At 39.6% G+C, this 24,230-nt stretch overlaps 3 protein-coding genes across 4 annotated transcripts in view; 2 read left to right on the top strand and 1 right to left on the bottom strand.

Moving 5' to 3' along the window:
• Window positions 1–4,270: 4,270 nt before the first annotated feature.
• On the top strand, window positions 4,271–12,452 carry LOC132103903 (biotinidase-like). Its single transcript, XM_059508971.1, has 4 exons — window positions 4,271–4,361; window positions 5,304–5,540; window positions 6,595–6,744; window positions 11,111–12,452. Exons 2-4 carry the CDS (start codon window positions 5,337–5,339, stop codon window positions 12,302–12,304), a joined length of 1,548 nt encoding a protein of 515 aa, XP_059364954.1. The 5' UTR covers window positions 4,271–4,361; window positions 5,304–5,336; the 3' UTR covers window positions 12,305–12,452.
• Window positions 12,453–15,329: 2,877 nt separating this feature from the next.
• LOC132104836 (biotinidase-like) lies at window positions 15,330–16,692 on the top strand (the record flags this gene model as incomplete). The annotated part of the gene is made up of 1 exon (XM_059510367.1): window positions 15,330–16,692. A coding segment is annotated over one exon (1,215 nt), but the record flags the coding sequence as incomplete, so codon positions are not given.
• A 642-nt stretch (window positions 16,693–17,334) lies between these two features.
• The window catches only part of LOC132103902 (serine/threonine-protein phosphatase 6 regulatory ankyrin repeat subunit A-like), a 32,561-nt gene continuing 25,665 nt past the window's right edge, over window positions 17,335–24,230 (bottom strand). For both annotated transcript variants that reach the window (XM_059508970.1, XM_059508969.1), the window contains exons 21-28: window positions 23,249–23,459; window positions 22,423–22,510; window positions 22,248–22,331; window positions 22,022–22,167; window positions 20,986–21,068; window positions 20,198–20,280; window positions 20,019–20,110; window positions 17,335–17,713 (exon numbers count right to left, since the gene is read on the bottom strand). In XM_059508970.1, the coding sequence (XP_059364953.1) occupies window positions 17,424–17,713; window positions 20,019–20,110; window positions 20,198–20,280; window positions 20,986–21,068; window positions 22,022–22,167; window positions 22,248–22,331; window positions 22,423–22,510; window positions 23,249–23,459 (1,077 nt within the window). In that variant the 3' untranslated portion in view covers window positions 17,335–17,423. The remainder of the gene's footprint in view (window positions 17,714–20,018; window positions 20,111–20,197; window positions 20,281–20,985; window positions 21,069–22,021; window positions 22,168–22,247; window positions 22,332–22,422; window positions 22,511–23,248; window positions 23,460–24,230) is intronic.

The following is a 24,230-nucleotide window of genomic DNA, read 5'->3' as shown; positions in this document are numbered from 1 at the left end:
CAAATCTGTAGGTTTTAGCTGGTTAACAAACTGAGAGAAATGATGTTCAGATCAGGTGGAAGAGTTTGAGAGCCTCGGTGGAGATGACCGTGTAGATCAGAAGTCCAGGCAGCTCCACGATCCCCTTAGGTGAAAGAGATGCTGCAGCAGATTTGGTACTGCTGAAATTACCGCTGATTGTGGTGTTTGGAGTGCTGGTTGTGCCAATGGTTGTACTGTTTACTGTGTTGATGCTTGTGCCTTTGGTTGTACCACTGACTGTGCCGTTGGTTGTACCACTGACTGTGCCGTTGGTGTTGCAAATGGTTGTGTTGATGCTTGTGTCATTGGTTGTACCACTGACTGTGCAGTTGGTGTTGCAAATGGTTGTGTCATTGGTAAGGCCATAACTTGCAACCATTACAGCCACTAGCAGTAGTAGTATTTGAGTTTTAGAAGCCATATTCAGGTCTTTCGCTATTTAGATGGGACAAACAAAGAAATAAAATTGTAATATTATAATAAATAAAAATATTTAATATAATTGTTTTTAAAGTCATATTCTATAAACTTATATTTTATAAGACACATCACAGTATTACTACATTTAATATGATCCCCTAGACAAGATAACTTGCTTGTGTATGTGTGTGTGTATATATATATATATATATATATATATATATATATATATATATATATATATATATATATATATATATATTCAGTTCCATTACTGTGATGTTCATTTAATTATTATTATTGTAATATATTATTATTTTTTTAAATTCTTTTTTATATGTAAACTAAACTTTGGCAATATTGTATCATTTACATTCATGCCAATAAAGCAATTTTGAAGTGATATATATATATATACACACACACACACACACACACACACATACACACACACACACACACACACACACACACACACACATATATATATAATTACCGTTTGCGATGGTTGATTGTTCTCTGTCGGTCGATTCTCTAGATGGATGTTAGTGTGAATGCCAGAGGTGAGCTTTGGCTTTTATTTGAATGTTATACATTAAATCAACACCCTTGCAAGAGGCGGAGACTGTGACATTACTGCAGGATGGAAGTGAATACATTTATTATTATTATTTGTATAGTCTCTACCTCTTAAAGGGATAGTTCACCCAAAAATTAAAACAATTTACTCGCCCTCATGTCACCTGCCACCCATAAAAATTGATATGTTATGAAGTACGAAGAACATGTCTGTGCAGATGGAGCTCACCTCACAGTAGAATCAAGTAATGTAATGTTACCCGAGTCCATTAACAACAATGTGCTATTTTGAGTTGCTCTGTCTAAATTTCATCCGCAGGTCCTCCTTGTCTGGAAGCTACACCTACCATTTTTCCCCTCATAAAACCTTTTTATGGAACAATTCAGATGTAATGATTAAGAATAAATCTGTTTTTCTTCCTACATGTTTTAGTAATATAATAGGAGTTCTTTAAAGTTTTTGTTAAATCTAGTATTTTTTGTCTTATGAATAATTTTTTGTCTGTTATTGATAATTTCTCCATAACCTTTAAAGAATAATACAGTGCTCAAAGCAGTTCTATCTCAACATGTACAATTTTATTTTACAGTGATAGAAAATAGATTTATTTGACCTTATTACAATTAGGAATTAGTATATTTAACAACAACAACGAAAAAACTAGTGTAAAGTGTAACTATAAAGCATATTTATGTGAATATATCCATGTAAATATGAATGTGGACAGTTTTTGCTCTTTTTGTGGGATTAAAGATCTATGATTATCCATGATAAATGATCCATTTCTTTTTGCAATGTTTAAAAACTCAAAACTTTTGGAATACTTTATCTCGTAAAGCACATTAATTCTTCCAGATCCTTTCAGTTGAATTATTTAATCTGTTACTTTAAAAGTAAAACTAATATTTTTTTTATTATTCTATAATTTGCAGCCCACTATTTTTTAAGTTCTTAATTGAGATTGAAGAAAAGTGACAACTTCTTAAAATATTATGTTTTCCTCTGTATTTTTTTTTATTCTTTTATATTCATTTCTATTATATTTATTTCATCACTTATTCATTTTTGTATTTAATTTTGTTATTGAAACCTTACATGCAGATTTGATGTAATTTTCTTCTTGTAGAGGTATTAACTGTTTGGTTTATTTTTTTATGCATAATAAAGAACAATGTGCTTTTATTCATTATGCATATTTTTATACAAATGCATGCAAATTTATTAAGAGGAAAGTGCTAATGTAAATGATCTTCAAAAAGATCATATACGTCTATGGTATGAAGCACAAAGAGCGTGCCTGTGTAGATGGAGCTCACTTCAGCCAACAGAATTACATCTACAAATTAATCAAGCTTTATAGATAATGCTAGAGGTGTCTGCTGAATGTCTGGAGGAAGAAGTGAATTCTAGTTATTTATTTATTTTGCATTATAGAAAAGGAACTGAAAATAGCAATTCTTTAACTACTCTCAATATCAATGGTGTCAAGTGCACAGATCCTAAATTGATATCTAATTTTGTCACAGCTTTTTAAACAAACATTTACACGTTTGTGTTTGATAAACACAATTGCAGTTATTTTATTGAGACGGTTCAATCTCATGTTCCAGTAATTGAAAGCTTTCTGTGATGTTAATTTGAATATTGAGGAAGTTTGAATATCTCTTTATTCAGAATGCCCAGGCAGTGATGGGTTATCTGCTGACTTTCATTTTATGGGAACTAAGTAAACATCCATAGCTTTGCACAGTATGTAGAATGAATGTATTAATCTGAAATACATGACAACATCAGTCACACTTTTAATAATTGCCATTCAATTACACTCCTGAATATCGATTATAAAATTTCAGCTTTGGTATTTTGATAAGATTAAAGGTTAGCCAGTTAACCAACTTAACCAGTTAGGTTGTTGAGTCACAATCTGGTTTTATAAAAGCTATAGGCACATCAGTATTAATATACAACGTATTTTAGATCTTGTAGACTATATGCAGATTTTATACATTCTAAAGCTCTGATTATTTTCCAAGATTTTTACAAAGCTGTTGACTCCCTTGAGCATGGATTTTGTTTGCAAACTCTAAAGTTATTTGGTTTTGGTGTCTTTTTTGTTAAAGGGGTCATATGTGATTTTCATTTTTCCTTTCTCTTCGGCATGTTAAAAGCTCTCGGTGCATAAAGAAGATCAGTAAAGTTGCAAAGACTAAAGTCTCAAATCCAAAGATATATTCTTTATCAAAGTTAAGACCCTGCCATACCCCCTAAAACGGCTCATTTAAACACGCTCTGCTCTGTCATGACTCTGTTCACTTTTGGGCTTGAACTGATGGTAAAACTAAGGTCATTTTTAACCGTCATTTACATTTATTTTGAAAGATGAAGCTCACGATTATGGAAAGGGGTGTTACATTTCCCACCAGTGCTTGCGGTGTTCGGCAAATCACAATGTACTGAGTCAGTCGGCCAATCAGAGCAGACTTCGCTTGTCGGAAGGAGGGACTTTGTAGAAAATGATGCATTTGAAAGAGCATAGAAATGTGCCAGAAACAAATATACATATATATATATTTTTACTGGGGAAGATTTATCTAGGTAGGTATTTTCACCAGAAATCTGGACAGTATTTAGATATAACCTGCACACATATTTTTATATATTATGAATAAAAAATAATTCTTATGCTTTTTTTAAAGTATGTTTACGTTTATAAGTTATTTTTTTTACTGACTCTCGTAATTGTATTGATAGCAACAAATCTATACAATTATATTTGCTGAAAAGTTGAAGCTAACTAAAAAGATACAATAACCCTGTATTGTATCTTCTATAACCACTGTTTACATGTTTGATCGTATCTTATCCATTTGTAAATCTTGTTTTATTTGTAAATTGGATTGTGAAGAATTAAATAATAAACATTTGTTTATGCATGCAAATAAATTGAAATTGAAAAGACAATGTTTTGTCTACGTGTGTAGATGGAGCTCACATCAACCAATAGAATCGCTGTTTACGAGTGACGTAATATCACCTGGAAGTGCATTAACAATGCGCTTTTGTTTATTATAAATATTTCATACAAATGCATGCAAATACAGGGCTCTCAAGTCTCACGCGCATTTCAACCAGCTCACACTCCACACCTTACATGCATTACACTGAAAAAGAATTGATAACCAGCCATACAAGTTGTTAAATGCCACCTGTCAGCCAATCAAAAATTAGAATGTGGTTGTTTCCGGGTAAATTACGTGATCCCACTGTGAAAGCACGTTCGATGCGCGCGCACACAGAGTGTAAGATGGAAGAGCAAATCAAGATCCGATGAATGATATAGGTAACGTTAACTCCTTCATTTTTAAAAGAAAAAAAGCATTTTGACTTTATGATTCCTGTACGAAATCACTTTCTTGTGATCAAAGATAATGAGAGCTGATTTTTGGGAACATAGCCAAATTTGTGCTAAATGATTATTGGCACAGTCAAAAAATCCACAACTTAATTGATCCAGTAGCCTAACTATACAATACAATACTATTACATATGTATATTACATATACATATAAACGTTGCTTTCATCAGAGTGGGTGCTAACAGTATATTTTTCAAACTTCGTTTTACCCCTAAACAAAAAACTAAAATAAACTTTCTGGCAGCCTGGGGTAAGGGTTCATTGATTGCATTTGGGGAAGGGGGCGATGAAAAGGTCTTAATGGTGGTTTCACTGGCAGTGCAGGACTAGTTTGCCCTCTCCACATCCACATCCCCATCTGCTGAGCTGCTGATGGTATTTCTGCAGCCTGTGATGGTTTCCATCCCATCCCATTCCTCCTTGATGTTCCTCCTGTAGGACTCCTCTGCCTCTTTCAGGCAGGCCTTGAGCTCCCTCTGGCTGCATTAAGTGGGCGCCCCCTTACCCCTGACATCAAGGCATCAAAATGTGAAACAAACAACACAAAACAACATTCATAAGCTGGAATGTGTACACTCTCTCTCACACAAACACACACACACACACACACTGTTTGACATACATGCTTAGGGCAAGTTCTGCAATCCTGTATGTGTCCAGTATGTACACTGAGCACTGCTTTGAACTCCAAGGGGCCGCTGCTGCAAATATTTGAGTGGCTCCTCCCCTAAAACATAATTTTTACTTAGAATTATAGATGCTTGCTCACTCACCTCATGTTTATTTAACCAGGACAACACAACTTCTTGACAGATTTTGTAATGATTGCAGTCATTGACATGAACTTTTGGACTCACTTGTTTGCAGACTGACCCACATGAGTCAGTGTTGTTCCTCCTCATGGCGCTTGTGTTGGTGCTCTGTTTGAGCGGCCTGCAGCTCATCCTTGCCGCTGATCATTCGTCCTATGTGGCTGCGGTGTACGAGCACCGTGTCCTGCTGAACCTGAACCCAGGAGTCCCGCTGGACCGGAGATCAGCTCTGGAGCACATGAAGCAGAACCTGCGTGTGTTTGAAGAGCAGACAGCACTGGCAGCACAGCAGGTACACAGATAAACTAACAAACAAAATCAATGCAAGAATTTGCATTACTATTTTATTTGTTTATTTAACAGGGGCAATGCAGTATAACATGCTGCTACAATTTCCAGCAGCTGATGCCCCACATATAGGATTCTAGCCAAAGGCTAATTTGCAGCCTCGGAGCATATTACTGCATTCAGAATATTAATGATTTATTTTACCATCATGACACACACACACACAAAGCCCCAAAAACAGATCTTTTAGAACACTCAATATCATTAGAATTGTGATGTTACCCATTTATACATTTAAAATGTGAATTATGCATAATTACATAAAAAATTCACCAATTTGCTAATTAAAGAGTAATATAAATCTCAAAATAATACTGGCCTTGTTCAAAACAGTGTTTACATAAACGTGTGTGTGTGTGTATATACTATATGTCTGTGTATTAATAAAACTGTACATTAACATGCTTCTTGTGCAAATAATGTTTATGAATCAATTATTATTAATTAAGTTGCTTAAAGAACTATAAACAAAGCAGCGTCATGTATGCATCCATTGTTAAATAAATAAAAAGGGCAGACCAGTCACACAGAATATATTTTTTTTCATTTAAAAACATGAGATGCAGTGGGATGGGGAGCAAAACCCCAACATAAAGTCTCGAGATATCTTTAGAAAATTAAATGAAATACATTAATTTAACATGTCTTTCTAAACATGTGGCTCTCTTGTGCAAGACGCGAGTCCAACGGTGTCACTTTAGAAAGTGCGCGAAATATGTGTTCTGTGTGAACGGCTTGGTTTCAGTTTTGATGTAAACAAGATCTTCTCCACATTGATGTTCTCTTTTTTAACAGCATGTTTTCTGAAGGTTTTGTACCTAATAGCAAAATGTTGAGTAAAGTCAAAAACCTTCTGCATTCATTTACTTCCTGTAAAATAGAAGTGAATTTATGTTTAAGATTACAAAATGTACTGTAGGACCTTAAAAATAAATCAAGTTTCTGATACACCAAACTTGTCTGTATAAACTTTAAAGTGTATCTTATTTCTTGCACAGGGTGCTCAGATCATAGTGTTTCCAGAAGATGCCATCCATGGGTTTAACTTCACCAGAGCTTCAATCGCTGGTTATCTGGAGACAGTTCCTGACCCTCAGAAGGTCACATGGAGTCCATGTGCTGATCCACTCAGATTTCCAGACACCGAGGTACAAAACTCATATTTAAAGCCCAATTTTAGAAACCATTCGGAGTCGGTTCAGTTTGTTCTGCTCTTTTCAATTTTGTCATTTAAAACATTTATATTATACTTTTTTATAATGTTATATTTTATTTAACTTACAGCTTTTAAGTAGTTTTAATAAACTTTAATATAAATAAATTTTATATTTATAAAATATATAAATATAAATATGGCAGTTCAAGGAGTTCCCCCTCCTTGAACTGCCACCTTAACGTGGTGGAGGGGTTTGAGTACCCGAATGACCCTAGGAGCTATGTTGTCCGGGGCTATATGCCCCTGGTAGGGTCTCCCAAGGCAAACAGGTCCTAGGCGACGGGTCAGACTAAGAGCGGTTCAGAACCCCCTTATGAGAAGACAAAATCAAAGGACCGTGACGTCTCCCGGTATGGCGCAGCCGGGGCCCCACCCTGGAGCCAGGCCCGGGGTTGGGGCTCGTATGCGAGCGTCTGGTGGCCGGGCTTCCCCCCACGGGATCTGGCCGGGCTCAGCCCGAAGGAGCGACGTGGGGCCGCCTTCCCGTGGGCTCACCACCCACAGGAGGGACCGTAAGGGGCCGGTGCTTAGACAATCGGGCGGCAGTCGAAGGCGGGGGCCTCGACAGCCCGATCCCTGGACACGGAAACTAGCTCTAGGGACGTGGAACGTCACCTCACTGGCGGGGAAGGAGCCCGAGATTGTGCGTGAGGTTGAGAGGTTCCGACTAGCGATAGTCGGGCTCACCTCTACGCACAGCTTGGGCTCTGGAACCACACTCCTCGAGAGAGGATGGACTCTTCACCACTCTGGAGTTGCCCATGGTGAGAGGCGGCGGGCTGGTGTGGGTTAGCCCCCCAGCTCAGCTGCCATGTGTTGGAGTTTACCCCGGTGAACGAGAGGGTCGCTTCCCTGCGCCTTCGGGTCGGGGATAGGTCTCTCACTGTCGTTTGTGCCTACGGGCCGAACGGCAGTGCAGAGTACCCAGCCTTCTTGGAGTCTCTGGGAGGGGTGCTGGAAAGTGCTCCGACTGGGGACTCCGTCGTTTTATTGGGGGACTTCAACGCCCATGTGGGCAACGAAAGTGACACCTGGAGGGGCGTGATTGGGAGGAACGGCCCCCCTGATCTGAACCCGAGCGGTGTTCAGTTATTGGACTTCTGTGCTAGTTACAGCTTGTCCATAACGAACACCATGTTCAAGCATAAGGGTGTCCATCAGTACAAGTGGCACCAGGACACCCTAGGCCGTAGGTTGATGATCGACTTTGTGATCGTTTCATCTGACCTCCGGCCGTATGTCTTGGACACTCGGGTGAAGAGAGGGGCGGAGCTGTCAACCGATCACCACCTGGTGGTGAGTTGGATCCGATGGCGGGGGAGGAAGCTGGACAGACTCGGCAGACCCAAACGTACTGTGAGGGTCTGCTGGGAACGTTTGGCCGAGTCTCCTGTCAGAGAGATCTTCAACTCCCACCTCCGGCAGAGCTTCGACTGGATCCCGAGGGAGGCTGGAGATATTGAGTCCGAGTAGACCATGTTCTCCACCTCCATTGTCGAAGCAGCCGCTCGGAGCTGTGGCCGTAAGGTTTCCGGTGCCTGTCGAGGCGGCAATCCCAGAACCCGGTGGTGGACACCGGAAGTAAGGGATGCCGTCAAGCTGAAGAAGGAGTCCTATCGGGCCTGGTTGGCTTGTGGGACTCCTGAGGCAGCTGACAGGAGGCCAAGCGGACTACAGCCCGGGTGGTTGTGCAGGCAAAAACTCGGGCCTGGGAGGAGTTCGGTGAGGCCATGGAGAAGGACTATCGGTCGGCCTCGAAGAGATTCTGGCAAACCGTCCGGCGCCTCAGGAGAGGGAAGCAGTGCCCTACCAACGCTGTTTACAGTAGAGGTGGGGAGCTGTTGACCTCAACTGGGGATGTCGTTGGACGGTGGAAGGAATACTTCGAGGATCTCCTCAATCCCGCTGTCACGTCTTCCATTGAGGAAGCAGAGGCTGAGGGCTCAGATGTGGACTCGTCCATCACCCAAGCTGAAGTCACAGAGGTAGTCAAGAAACTCCTCGGTGGCAATCCGCCCTGAGTACCTCAAGTCTCTGGATGTTGTGGGGCTGTCTTGGCTGACACGCCTCTGCAGCATCGCGTGGCAGTCGGGGACGGTGCCTCTGGGATGGCAGACCGGGGTGGTGGTCCCACTTTTTAAGAAGGGGGACCGGAGGGTGTGTTCCAACTACAGGGGAAGTCTATGCCAGGGTACTGGAGAGGAGAATCCGGCCGATAGTAGAACCTCGGATTCAGGAGGAACAGTGTAGTTTTCGTGCAGGCCGTGGAACACTGGACCAGCTCTATACCCTCTACAGGGTGCTGTAGGGTTCATGGGAGTTTGCCCAACCAGTCCACATGTGCTTTGTGGATTTGGAGAAGGCATTCGACTGTGTCCCTCGCGGCGGCCTGTGGAGGGTGCTCCGGGAGTATGGGGTCCGGGGCCCTTTGCTAAGGGCTATCCGGTCCCTGTACGACCGGAGCAGGAGCTTGGTTCATATTGCCAGCAGTAAGTCAGACTTGTTTCCGGTGCGTGTTGGACTCCGGCAGGGCTGCCCTTTGTCGCCGGTTCTGTTCATGATTTTTATGGACAGAATTTCTAGGCGCAGCCAGGGGCCGGAGGGGGTCAGGTTTGGTGACAACACGATTTCGTCTCTGCTCTTTGCGGATGATGTTGTCGTGTTGGCCTCATCAAGCCAGGACCTTCAGCATGCACTGGGACGGTTTGCAGCCGAGTGTGAAGCGGCTGGGATGAGAATCAGCACCTCCAAATCCGAGGCCATGGTCCTCAGTCGGAAAAGGGTGGCTTGCCCACTTCAGGTTGGTGGAGAGTTCCTGCCTCAAGTGGAGGAGTTTAAGTATCTTGGGGTCTTGTTCACGAGTGAGGGAAGGATGGAACGGGAGATTGACAGGCGGATCGGTGCAGCTTCTGCAGTAATGCGGTCGATGTACCGGTCTGTCGTGGTGAAGAAAGAGCTGAGCCGCAAGGCGAAGCTCTCAATTTACCGGTCAATCTACATTCCTACTCTCACCTATGGTCATGAGCTTTGGGTCATGACCGAAAGGACAAGATCACGGATACAGGCGGCCGAAATGAGCTTTCTCCGCAGGGTGACTGGGCGATCCCTTAGAGATAGGGTGAGAAGCTCAGTCACCTGGGAGGAGCTCAGAGTAGAGCCGCTGCTCCTCCACATCGAGAGGGGTCAGCTGAGGTGGCTCGGGCATCTGTTCCGGATGCCTCCTGGACGCCTTCCCGGGAAGGTGCTCCGGGCGCGTCCCACTGGGAGGAGACCCCGGGGAAGACCTAGGACACGCTGGAGAGACTATGTCTCCCGGCTGGCCTGGGAACGCCTCGGTGTCCCCCCAGAAGAGCTGGAGGAAGTGTCTAGGGAGAGGGAAGTCTGGGGTTCTCTGCTTAGACTGCTGCCCCCGCGACCCAGCCTCGGATAAGCGGAAGAAGATGGATGGATGGATGGATAAATAAATTATAATATGCTTATTATTATTTTATGTCCCCTTTAATTAATTTTTATGGTTTACAGTTCCCACATAACAAACTTGAATTCTTACGAATTTTATTAAATTTATTTTAGTGAATAAATTCTCAAAATTATATATTGGAATATTGTATATATTATACAATTTATTATATTGTATCATATATATTATCGTAATTTTATATATATATTTTTATATAAATTTGATGTTTTTTTGTTCTTAGTTTTCTCTTATCAGTTTTGTATATTAGGGTTGTGTGTTACACCTAATGTTGTTAAATGAATATTTATTCATTATTCCAGTTCCATGTGTGTTACCATGATGGTGTTTAGTGTTTGTGTGAATGACACTTTGCACCCTCTATATATATATATATATATATATATATATATATATATATGTTATTATTTAAAAGCTGCTTGTTCTTTGGTTCATCATGTGACCTTCTCATCACCCCACCTGCATTTGGTGGTTATCAGTGTATTACAAAGGTACATAACAGATTTCAGTACTTCAGTAGGTTGCTATATTAACATTTTATCATTTAATTAATGTAAATTTAAGTTAAAATCGTAAAACCTAAAATGTTGCTTCCATATTTTTTTATGGTAAAATTCCTTTAGCTCAAGTGGTAGAGCATTGCGTTATGAAGCGCAAGGTTGGGGGTTCGATTCCCCCGGGAACACATGGTAGGTAAAAATTGATAGCCTGAATGCACTGTAAGTCTCTTTGGATAAAAGCGTCTGCTAAATGCATAAATATATAAAAAATTTAATTTATATATATATATATATATATATATGAATTTTTTATTTCTCAGGTCCTCCACACTCTCAGCTGTATGGCCCGTAAGAATGGCCTCTTCCTGGTGGCTAACATGCCGTCCCGTCAGAGCTGCAACCGAACCTCAGACCCTCGCTGTCCTGAAGACGGTCAGTACCATTTCAACACCAACGTGGTGTTCAGCGATCAGGGCATCATCGTAGCCCGATATCACAAACAGAACTTGTACTTTGAGGCGGCGTTTGATGCTCCCCTGGAGTGTGAGTATGTTACGTTCACCACACCGTTCGCAGGTCGATTTGGGGTGTTTACCTGCTTCGACATCCTGTTCCGTGACCCGGCGGTGACTCTAGTAAAGGAAATGGGCATTCGGCAGATCGTGTATCCGACCGCGTGGATGAACCAGCTCCCCCTGCTGGCCGCCGTACAGTTTCAGCGCTCATTCTCGCACGCGATGGGCGTCACGCTGCTGGCCGCCAACGTCCGAGCCGCAGAGTACGGCATAACCGGCAGCGGCATCTTCACGCCGTGGGATTCACTCATTCATCATGATACAGAGGGAAATTCTGGGAAATTGCTAGTGTGTAGAGTGCCAGTTTTGGACCCATCAATTATAGGGGACAGGCTTAAACTGGTGCCATTTTCTGGGTATCAAAGTTCAAAAGAACCAGAAAATATGCACGTTTGGCCTACAAATAGTTATAATGCAAATCATGATGGAAAGTACTGCCAGAAAGACTCCGAATGTGCCAAAGGAACTTCATCTATAACCTTTAACTCCATCATGATGTATGATCATTTCACTCTGGTGCCTTTGCAAGGCACTGAAGGGAACATCAGCATTTGTAGTGGTTCAGTTTGCTGCCACCTGCTGTTCCGGAGATCAGATGTGCGGGAGTTTTACGCTCTAGGTGTCTTCGACGGCCTCCATGTGGTGCATGGGACATATTACCTGGAGATTTGTGCTCTGGTGAGGTGCACAGGTGAGCATCACAGCAGCTGCGGAGGAGAAACTGAACACGCTCAGACGCTGATGGACTTCAGGCTCGCGGGGACCTTCACGACGACTCACGTATTCCCGGGGATTCTGGGTAGCGGGATGACTCTGAATATTCCGGATCATTCTGGTTGGGAGGGTGGAAATGGGTTTTACATGAGCCGGACCGGAATGAGCGCTGGGCTTGTAACCGCAGTGCTGTATGGGAGACACTATGAGAAGGACAAAGTCTAAAAAATACACCGTTCTTACTCTGGTTTTTATAGGACACTGATTGTAATGCATTCTAAATTAGATCATTTCACTTAAAAGAAATGCATTTGTTCACCCAAAAACAAAATTTTGTGTCATCATTTTAATAAAACCTGTTCTGATGCTTTATAAGTTTAAGTGTTAAGAAAATAATATACAAACTCTGTGCAATCTTTATTATATTTCTTTATTAAAATTATTTATTTTATAGAATTATTAATAATTATTAACAATATACCAAAAGGTCAAGTTACACACCTGATCTTTTCATTGTCTTATAAAATAATCACAGAGACACCATTCAAATTCAAAAACACTCACACGCACAGCAGGAAGACCGCTAGAAATCCTCACAAAAGCAGAGGAATAAGTACTCTAAATAAGTTTGAACCCTGCAAGGCTTTTTTGCTCTTTTTTTTTTTTATAGAAAAAATAAGCCATGATGATGCAAACTTAATTTTAAATCTTCATGCACAAACGGGGATAAAAGTAAAATCTGCAGCTCTTGGTCCCTGACGTCTTTAGTTTCGCCTCCTCACGTTTCACACCAATGCGGAGAATTACAGTCCCACAGCTGCCAACATGAGATGATTTCTTCTCATAAAACAAAATCAAATGAACATGGCTGTAAATAATTACTAGAGATGATTGAGGGCTCAAACAGGTTGATGCTGTAGAGAATAAACAAACTAAACTGTAGTGTGGGCCAGTTCTGTGGCACTTCTCTTCCTGTTTTTTCCACTTTCTCCTGGGAGTTCAGCCCCAACAGTCATAAAGGGATGACCCTAATTAGAATATAGTGACCTTTCAGCGAATGAGGCATTAGGTTAAGACACTGAGGGGCGGGACAGGGGCGTGTTGTCAGTATGTTTCTGAGTCTGAATCATTGAGTTCGTCATCTGGGATAATGAGGCTGTCCTCGCTGCCCAGGCTGTTGAACTTGCAGTAGGAGACATGCTCGGAGCGCAGCACCGGTAACGGGTCAAAGGTCACAGTCTTCGATAAGCTTGAGTAGTGGTTGATGGTGTTAAAGGTGAGGTTTGACATGGTGAGGGTGCTGCTGGGAGAGATGGGCATCATGGAGGAGAGTATCAGCGCCAAACATTCGGCCACGTCTTTGTTTGGAGCACAAGCCAAAGCTGGAGTGTAACCTGGCAAACACAATTTATTCAATTCAATGTTTAGGTGTGAAAAAAAAAAACTAAAAATCATTTAGTTCACATTCGTTGTTGTATTTGTAAACAATTCGGTGTTTTTTTTTATGGAATTAGTTGAATCAATGCTTCAATGACTCGCAAAAAAAAAATACAAAATTATATACACTTGTTTATAGACTGTAAAATAACTAGAGTCAAAGTTAGATGAGCATTTACAGTATTTATAAAACACATTTGGTACTTTTAATATTAAGATATAGAATGTTAAATGTAGTGATAATATACCTGCACTGTAGAAAATAAGTATACAACAAAATATTATCCGGCCGATAGTAGAACCTCGGATTCAGGAGGAACAGTGTAGTTTTCGTGCAGGCCGTGGAACACTGGACCAGCTCTATACCCTCTACAGGGTGCTGTAGGGTTCATGGGAGTTTGCCCAACAATGGAGATTGACAGACGGATCGGTGCAGCTTCTGCAGTAATGCGGTCGATGTACCGGTCTGTCGTGGTGAAGAAAGAGCTGAGCCGCAAGGCGAAGCTCTCAATTTACCGGTCAATCTACATTCCTACTCTCACCTATGGTCATGAGCTTTGGGTCATGACCGAAAGGACAAGATCACGGATACAGGCGGCCGAAATGAGCTTTCTCCGCAGGGTGACTGGGCGATCCCTTAGAGATAGGGTGAGAAGCTCAGTCACCTGGGAGGAGCTCAGAGTAGAGCCGCTGCTCCTCCACATCGAGAGGGGTCAGCTGAGGTGGCTCGGGCATCTGTTCCGGATGCCTCCTGGACGCCTTCCCGGGAAGGTGCTCCGGGCGCGTCCCACTGGGAGGAGACCCCGGGGAAGACCTAGGACACGCTGGAGAGACTATGTCTCCCGGCTGGCCTGGGAACGCCTCGGTGTCCCCCCAGAAGAGCTGGAGGAAGTGTCTAGGGAGAGGGAAGTCTGGGGTTCTCTGCTTAGACTGCTGCCCCCGCGACCCAGCCTCGGATAAGCGGAAGAAGATGGATGGATGGATGGATAAATAAATTATAATATGCTTATTATTATTTTATGTCCCCTTTAATTAATTTTTATGGTTTACAGTTCCCACATAACAAACTTGAATTCTTACGAATTTTATTAAATTTATTTTAGTGAATAAATTCTCAAAATTATATATTGGAATATTGTATATATTATACAATTTATTATATTGTATCATATATATTATCGTAATTTTATATATATATTTTTATATAAATTTGATGTTTTTTTGTTCTTAGTTTTCTCTTATCAGTTTTGTATATTAGGGTTGTGTGTTACACCTAATGTTGTTAAATGAATATTTATTCATTATTCCAGTTCCATGTGTGTTACCATGATGGTGTTTAGTGTTTGTGTGAATGACACTTTGCACCCTCTATATATATATATATATATATATATATATATATATATATATATGTTATTATTTAAAAGCTGCTTGTTCTTTGGTTCATCATGTGACCTTCTCATCACCCCACCTGCATTTGGTGGTTATCAGTGTATTACAAAGGTACATAACAGATTTCAGTACTTCAGTAGGTTGCTATATTAACATTTTATCATTTAATTAATGTAAATTTAAGTTAAAATCGTAAAACCTAAAATGTTGCTTCCATATTTTTTTATGGTAAAATTCCTTTAGCTCAAGTGGTAGAGCATTGCGTTATGAAGCGCAAGGTTGGGGGTTCGATTCCCCCGGGAACACATGGTAGGTAAAAATTGATAGCCTGAATGCACTGTAAGTCTCTTTGGATAAAAGCGTCTGCTAAATGCATAAATATATAAAAAATTTAATTTATATATATATATATATATATATATATGAATTTTTTATTTCTCAGGTCCTCCACACTCTCAGCTGTATGGCCCGTAAGAATGGCCTCTTCCTGGTGGCTAACATGCCGTCCCGTCAGAGCTGCAACCGAACCTCAGACCCTCGCTGTCCTGAAGACGGTCAGTACCATTTCAACACCAACGTGGTGTTCAGCGATCAGGGCATCATCGTAGCCCGATATCACAAACAGAACTTGTACTTTGAGGCGGCGTTTGATGCTCCCCTGGAGTGTGAGTATGTTACGTTCACCACACCGTTCGCAGGTCGATTTGGGGTGTTTACCTGCTTCGACATCCTGTTCCGTGACCCGGCGGTGACTCTAGTAAAGGAAATGGGCATTCGGCAGATCGTGTATCCGACCGCGTGGATGAACCAGCTCCCCCTGCTGGCCGCCGTACAGTTTCAGCGCTCATTCTCGCACGCGATGGGCGTCACGCTGCTGGCCGCCAACGTCCGAGCCGCAGAGTACGGCATAACCGGCAGCGGCATCTTCACGCCGTGGGATTCACTCATTCATCATGATACAGAGGGAAATTCTGGGAAATTGCTAGTGTGTAGAGTGCCAGTTTTGGACCCATCAATTATAGGGGACAGGCTTAAACTGGTGCCATTTTCTGGGTATCAAAGTTCAAAAGAACCAGAAAATATGCACGTTTGGCCTACAAATAGTTATAATGCAAATCATGATGGAAAGTACTGCCAGAAAGACTCCGAATGTGCCAAAGGAACTTCATCTATAACCTTTAACTCCATCATGATGTATGATCATTTCACTCTGGTGCCTTTGCAAGGCACTGAAGGGAACATCAGCATTTGTAGTGGTTCAGTTTGCTGCCACCTGCTGTTCCGGAGATCAGATGTGCGGGAGTTTTACGCTCTAGGTGTCTTCGACGGCCTCCATGTGGTGCATGGGACATATTACCTGGAGATTTGTGCTCTGGTGAGGTGCACAGGTGAGCATCACAGCAGCTGCGGAGGAGAAACTGAACACGCTCAGACGCTGATGGACTTCAGGCTCGCGGGGACCTTCACGACGACTCACGTATTCCCGGGGATTCTGGGTAGCGGGATGACTCTGAATATTCCGGATCATTCTGGTTGGGAGGGTGGAAATGGGTTTTACATGAGCCGGACCGGAATGAGCGCTGGGCTTGTAACCGCAGTGCTGTATGGGAGACACTATGAGAAGGACAAAGTCTAAAAAATACACCGTTCTTACTCTGGTTTTTATAGGACACTGATTGTAATGCATTCTAAATTAGATCATTTCACTTAAAAGAAATGCATTTGTTCACCCAAAAACAAAATTTTGTGTCATCATTTTAATAAAACCTGTTCTGATGCTTTATAAGTTTAAGTGTTAAGAAAATAATATACAAACTCTGTGCAATCTTTATTATATTTCTTTATTAAAATTATTTATTTTATAGAATTATTAATAATTATTAACAATATACCAAAAGGTCAAGTTACACACCTGATCTTTTCATTGTCTTATAAAATAATCACAGAGACACCATTCAAATTCAAAAACACTCACACGCACAGCAGGAAGACCGCTAGAAATCCTCACAAAAGCAGAGGAATAAGTACTCTAAATAAGTTTGAACCCTGCAAGGCTTTTTTGCTCTTTTTTTTTTTTATAGAAAAAATAAGCCATGATGATGCAAACTTAATTTTAAATCTTCATGCACAAACGGGGATAAAAGTAAAATCTGCAGCTCTTGGTCCCTGACGTCTTTAGTTTCGCCTCCTCACGTTTCACACCAATGCGGAGAATTACAGTCCCACAGCTGCCAACATGAGATGATTTCTTCTCATAAAACAAAATCAAATGAACATGGCTGTAAATAATTACTAGAGATGATTGAGGGCTCAAACAGGTTGATGCTGTAGAGAATAAACAAACTAAACTGTAGTGTGGGCCAGTTCTGTGGCACTTCTCTTCCTGTTTTTTCCACTTTCTCCTGGGAGTTCAGCCCCAACAGTCATAAAGGGATGACCCTAATTAGAATATAGTGACCTTTCAGCGAATGAGGCATTAGGTTAAGACACTGAGGGGCGGGACAGGGGCGTGTTGTCAGTATGTTTCTGAGTCTGAATCATTGAGTTCGTCATCTGGGATAATGAGGCTGTCCTCGCTGCCCAGGCTGTTGAACTTGCAGTAGGAGACATGCTCGGAGCGCAGCACCGGTAACGGGTCAAAGGTCACAGTCTTCGATAAGCTTGAGTAGTGGTTGATGGTGTTAAAGGTGAGGTTTGACATGGTGAGGGTGCTGCTGGGAGAGATGGGCATCATGGAGGAGAGTATCAGCGCCAAACATTCGGCCACGTCTTTGTTTGGAGCACAAGCCAAAGCTGGAGTGTAACCTGGCAAACACAATTTATTCAATTCAATGTTTAGGTGTGAAAAAAAAAAACTAAAAATCATTTAGTTCACATTCGTTGTTGTATTTGTAAACAATTCGGTGTTTTTTTTTATGGAATTAGTTGAATCAATGCTTCAATGACTCGCAAAAAAAAAATACAAAATTATATACACTTGTTTATAGACTGTAAAATAACTAGAGTCAAAGTTAGATGAGCATTTACAGTATTTATAAAACACATTTGGTACTTTTAATATTAAGATATAGAATGTTAAATGTAGTGATAATATACCTGCACTGTAGAAAATAAGTATACAACAAAATATTACATAGAAATATTAAAACACCATAAGACTTTTAATAATTATAATTTAAACTAATAAATCATTAAAGGTTTAAGGCATGTAAAATAAAACAAGGGGTTTAAATTGTTTTTAAAAGTAGTCTCTTCTGCTCACAACGCTACATTTATTTAATCATAAATGCAGTAAAAATATTTCATTGTGAAATATTACAATTCAAAACTGTTTTCTATTTTAATATTTTAAAATGTCATTCATTCCTTCAATGGCAAAGCTTTATTGTCAACTCTTCATCAATTTAATGCACCCTTGCTAAAATTTCTAAAAAACCATTATTTAGTATTTTAGTATTATTTCAGTATTTCACAATGTTATTTTATTTAGTATTATTGAGATGCTATTATACTTTTTATTAGGGCTCAAGCCCATACAGGATGAAGGGGCCTATTGTTTTAAACTTCTGGGACATTTTGGGGGCCTTAACATGCTCAAAAACTCTTGAAAACTGATATGTTTGAATCTGCATCCAGCAGGACCAGACAGAGATTCACATGGGAGAGTCACATTTTAATAAGGTCATTTTCAACAAGCTCTGTACTACACACCTTTTGACCTACAGTCACCAAGATTCATAAACATATAGATCTCATCAGGGCGAACAACTTTCATACTGACAGTCAGCGCGCCACACAACAGGAAGTCAGCTATTCAGGGTTTTGTAAAAAAAAAAGAAAGGTGTGGAATTCGCAATACTCCTCCTATGATTTTTATCTGATCTCCATTCTCCACCAAGCTTTGTCAACATGATCTCAAGGCATTGGGGATGCTAAATTGCGTAGGGATTTTTGATATCTTGAACGGTTTGGCCAAGGCAAGGCAACAAATTTATAGCAAGAAATTAGAAACAAGAAGTATACAATAACTTTTGCATACATCATCTGATTTTGATGAATCTTCAGCAGTTTGTTCGTTGTTTAAGGCCGATCTCATAGATGTGACTATTATGAGTTATAAACACCAACTGGCAGCATGAAGTGTGTCATTTTGAAAATGCTTTTAAATCAGCCTTTAATTTTTACAGTTTACCTCCTACTTCACCCGAATAATGTCAAAACATGGCAGATGAGAAACTGTGAAGGGATTCTTAATATCTTAGTGTTACGTTTTACACTAAAACTTTTTCGACATCGTGCCAAAACACTGAGGAAACTAAATTGTGAACAGTTTTTGGATCTCTCAAATGGTGTTGCCATAGCTATTTATCAAATTAACAGCAAAAAAAAAAAAACATCCCATCTTTAAAGTGCATTGTTCAAACTCCTCAAAAAATTTTTTTTTACAAATGAAGAATGTGCCATGCTTAAGTTTCATGAATTTTCAATGCTCATTGGAGTGACAACAAATTAAAATCTATCAGACATTTCAGCTGACAGATAATACTACGGTTGTCCACCAGATAGAGGCATAGAATATGAAATAAGCCTTTAAGCCTGATCCTCCACTTGCTCAGTTTCCATCAGTTAGAATGACAGATCAATACATAGGTAAATATGCACTGTACTGGTATTATACCTGTAGTTTTATATTATTATTTTACAAATGCTTATGGATCATTAAAATCATTTAAAAAATTTGTTAACAACAGTTAATGCATTAACATAAAATAACGATGAACAATTTATTTTTGTTCAGAATTTATTAATCTTTGTTAAAAAAAAAAAGTTAAGTTCACAGTACATCAACTTTTAGCAGACACAATACAACCAAGTTTGAATTAATAATGTGCTAGTACAATTTTAACTTAATATTAACTAAGATTAATAAATGCTATATAAATATTGTTCATGTTAACTGTTAAAATTAATGTTAACAAATGAATCCTTATTATGAAGTGTTACCAAAGTTTTATATATTGTTCTCTGTGTATGTGTGCGTTTCACACTCTTGATATAATCATATAGTGTAATATATAGATATAGGTTTATATAGATTTTAAAGACTCACCGTTCTCATCCACGGCGAGGACACTGGCTCCTTTACCCAGCAGCTCCTGTACGACGACCGTCAGTCCTTTAGCAGCAGCGATGTGCAGCGGCCTGAGACAACACACAGAGAGAAGCAGCTCTCTATAATCCTCAGATGACGAGGAGGACAACAAACACAAGAGCAGGTACGGGACTTACGTCTGCAGCGCTGCGTTTTTGCAGTTGATGAGGTTTCTGTCCATTACCTTCTCGAGAATTAACAAGGCACTGGTTTCATGTCCCTACAACACACAAACAATACAAACTTGACCTTTCCTGAAGGAATTACTAGTGCACACAAGACTGTCAAAGAGATGCTGAGTAGGGATGAGTGATATGGAGTTTAAACTATATCAATATTTTCTGGTATTTATTGACAGCGATATCAATGACATTAACTCGTATGCCTCCACTGAAGCTTAAGGTTTATGTTTAGCGCTTCAGAAATGTGACTATTTCCAATAAGGGAGCATAGAGAGCATCGATGCTACCTAGTTTTTGTGGTGCATTGTGGGATTGAATGTTCCAGTGCACTGGAAGGATTTCGCAGTTGAGACAGCCCTAAAATAGTCTACTCACTGATCAGTGCCCTGACTACTAAACTAGGGAGATAACTGAGATGCACCCTAGGATTTATCACTGTTATCCCAGGCAGAATTTTTACTGGTATGTCGCAAACAATAAGATATTGCTGATCCCTAATGCAGAGATTCATATAATATATGAATGCATGAAAATATACAAAATCTGTGAACATTTTTTATTTATATTTGGCTCTGAGAGCTTTGAACTACAGGTTCATAACTGAGACATAACAGGAGGAATTGAGTTCTCTTTCCATGCTTGTTTTTATATTTGTTTGTCTGGCCGCAGGGCTGCAGTGATGTACAGAAGAAGTCATACTGTCATGTTTGATGTCAATCAGTGTGTGAGTGTGTGTTTGCTACCTTACTGCAGGCCAGATGCAGGGCTGTGTTTCTGTGAGCGTCCTGTAATGTCAAATCAGCTTTAGCACTGCTCACCAGCACCTCTGACAAACACAATTAACACCTCACATTAATATCAGATCTGACATCATTACATACACATAACAATAACAACACATCTGCTGTAATGACACCGAGATATGAAGGAAACTCTAGCGCCACCTTGAGCCACAGCAAAGAAGTCCCTACATTGAATGACGTCTCCCAGTGTTGTTGTTGTTTAACTATGAAAATTATTAAAAAATATTTTTCATAACTGAAATAAAGCTCAAATAAAATGAATTATAAAACTAAATATAATACATGAAAACTGAAGCAGAAATTAAATAAAAATAAAGCTAAATAGAAATGAAAAACGAATAAAAATAATAACATGCAGATAAAATTACTAAAACAAACTGAAATGAAAAAGCTTAATAGAAATATTAAAGAAAAGAATAATAAAAATGACAAAATCACCTAAAACGACTAAAACTGAAATAAAAAATAAAGCTAAATGGGAATATAAAAATGTAATATATGTTGAAAGCACAAAATGTTTTTAAAACTAAAAAATAAAAAGCTAATTAGAAATAAAAAAAGTCAAAAGTACAAAGTTACTAAAAAAAAAAAAAATTAATTACACAAAAAACAAACTAATAAATGACAAAAGTACATAAAATTACTGAAACTAAAACTGAAATAAAACTAAAGCAAATAACAAAAGCATACAAAATTTGTAAAACTAAAACTACAATTAAAATGAAAACTAAAAATAGAATTGTTAAAAATACTGTTCTGCATTGTTAGGGAATGTTATTCACAAAGGCAACATGTTGTATTGTAGAGTTACTTCAGATAAATGTAACTAATTCTGTATTTGAATTAATAGATAGAACTTTATTTGTTAACTTCAAGCATCTGTGATTGTAATCAATCTGTTGTCTGCTCCCTGTAGGCATTTTGTACGGCAGAAATCTGCTTCGGTTGTATGTTGAGAGAGCCGTGTGTGTCTCACCGACGGCGTTAGTTTGTCCGTTCTCGGCGGCCATCATGAGGGCTGTTTTTCCCAGCGTGTCGATGGCGTTGACCTGAGCGCTGTGAGCCAGCAGCAGCTGCACACACTCCACGTGATCGGTGTACGCCGCGGCGTGAAGCGGTGTCCTGCGGGACACACAGAACACATCAACTCAACATCAAACTGTAGTGCTGGTCTGAAACATCTGAGCCATGAGAATTTTCACCTGCTCTGTGAGTCTGTGGCATTTACAATCGCTGGACCTAAAGTTTCTATCAGCAGCTCAGCCGCAGACTCATTATCATTAATACTGAAACAGAGACAAGAGAGATGGACATAACGATTATTTTAATCGTTACTTAATATGAGCGTTATGCACAATGTGAGCAGGTGTTTCTTACACGGCGCAGTGCAGCGGACTGAAGGAGTTTCCCTCCGGCTTCTGAAACACATCGTGCTCTAAGAGCAACTCAACACACCCGTCATGACCTGAGATCAACAGATCAACATGGAAAATAAGAGAAAAATACATCAGATCATGAAGGGAATGTGCTAATGTTCATTTATTACAGCCCTCGTCTTGAAAAAAAAAATATTATTCCTTAATTTGATGATGCAGAGTTTAATTTATCAACAAAAACGTCAGTCATGTGCAGTTTTTTTCACAAAGAATTGTTTTCTTTTTCTGTAGTTTTTAATTCACATTTTGAATATATATATATATATATATATATATATCTGTGTGTGTGTGTGTGTGTTTTATTCTTTCAAGTCACAAAATCATTTTCTTTTTAAAGATTTGCGTTTCAGTTTTAGTTAACTATAATATATCTGCGTATCATTTAACTTTTTTGTAGTATTCTCCACATAATCAGTCATTTTCTATGGCTGTCTGGATGAAGTAAAACAGTAAAACAGATGGAGCAGAAAACATCAGGCTCATTTTTGCATTTACTGTAGCTCTAACCTTGAAACCAGAATTATGCATAAAATAATGTCATATGTGTGAAAATGGAATGAGAATCGAACTAATAGCAAATTCAGACAGGAATCATGTGTTTGTGGCAGTTTTCCTGCTGATTAAGGAAGAGTGTACAAGACTTGTTCATTGCACAGATGATTTCTTAAGCAGCTTTTGCTACAAACAGGTATTCTACTTTAGGGCGGTGTTACTGTATATCAAATCAGTTTGCTCGGACAGCAGTAAGTTTAACGTCACAGATGTACCATTATAACAGGCCCAGTGCAGCGGTGTATAACCACAGTTGTCCTTGAGGACGAGGACAGTCTTCTGGGTCTTCAGAAGGGCCCTCAGAACCCCCACATGACCACAGGCAGCCGCCAGGTGCACAGGAGAGCGCCCCCTGCTGTCCTGAACCAGCAGACTGGAGCCGTGCTGCAACAGAGCCTCCACACAGGCCTCCTGACCCATCACTGCCTGTGACACACACACACACACACACACACCGACACAAACATGCTTTCAATTTAAGATGAATCTGAACAACTTTAAATTTAATGTTTCAAGTCTGCTGGCAGCATGCGTGACATAAGATAGATTAACAATTTTTTTTTTTTTTTTTCATCCCGGTTTTCGTCAAATAAATAAATTAAATAAACTAAATATTAATTTAATATTAATAATAATAAATTACTAATTTAGTTAATAAACTAAAAATAAAACTTACAAAAAAAAACTTACAAAAATTAACAAACAAACATATTGTTCTGAAAGTACACAGAAAATAGATAACACATTATATGTTAAATTAGAGTGAGAATCACTAACTAACCCAATATTTCAGCCTCTGTCCTGACCACACAAAACTGATAAATAAAGTGGAAGAAGCCCAATAACTTTCACTTAACACACACAGGGATATCACGAAACACTGTTAGTGTTAGCATACAGGGAAATCTTCAGAAATAAATGACATCTGTAAGCTTTATTTTTATCTACTGAGAAAAGTAGTATTGCCATTAAATGGAGATTTTTTTTTTTAAAGAAGAATAAAATAAAAACTAATTTAAAAATTTTAAACCCTCAAAGCACATGGCCTAGTTTACTTCCATTATTCCGTTACTAAAATATCAAACAATGTTTTTTTTTTTTTTTACCATATTTATTATATAAAATGATTTAATATTTAAATGTTATTTTATTTTAAATAAATGTCAATAAATGAGATTAAAGCAGAATTGAAGACGA

The sequence above is a fragment of the Carassius carassius genome, chromosome 25, assembly GCF_963082965.1.
Source record: "Carassius carassius chromosome 25, fCarCar2.1, whole genome shotgun sequence".
Classification (NCBI taxonomy): Eukaryota; Metazoa; Chordata; class Actinopteri; order Cypriniformes; family Cyprinidae; genus Carassius; species Carassius carassius.
The sequence above is the reverse complement of the archived record's forward strand: the minus strand, read 5'-3'. Positions and strand labels throughout refer to the sequence as shown.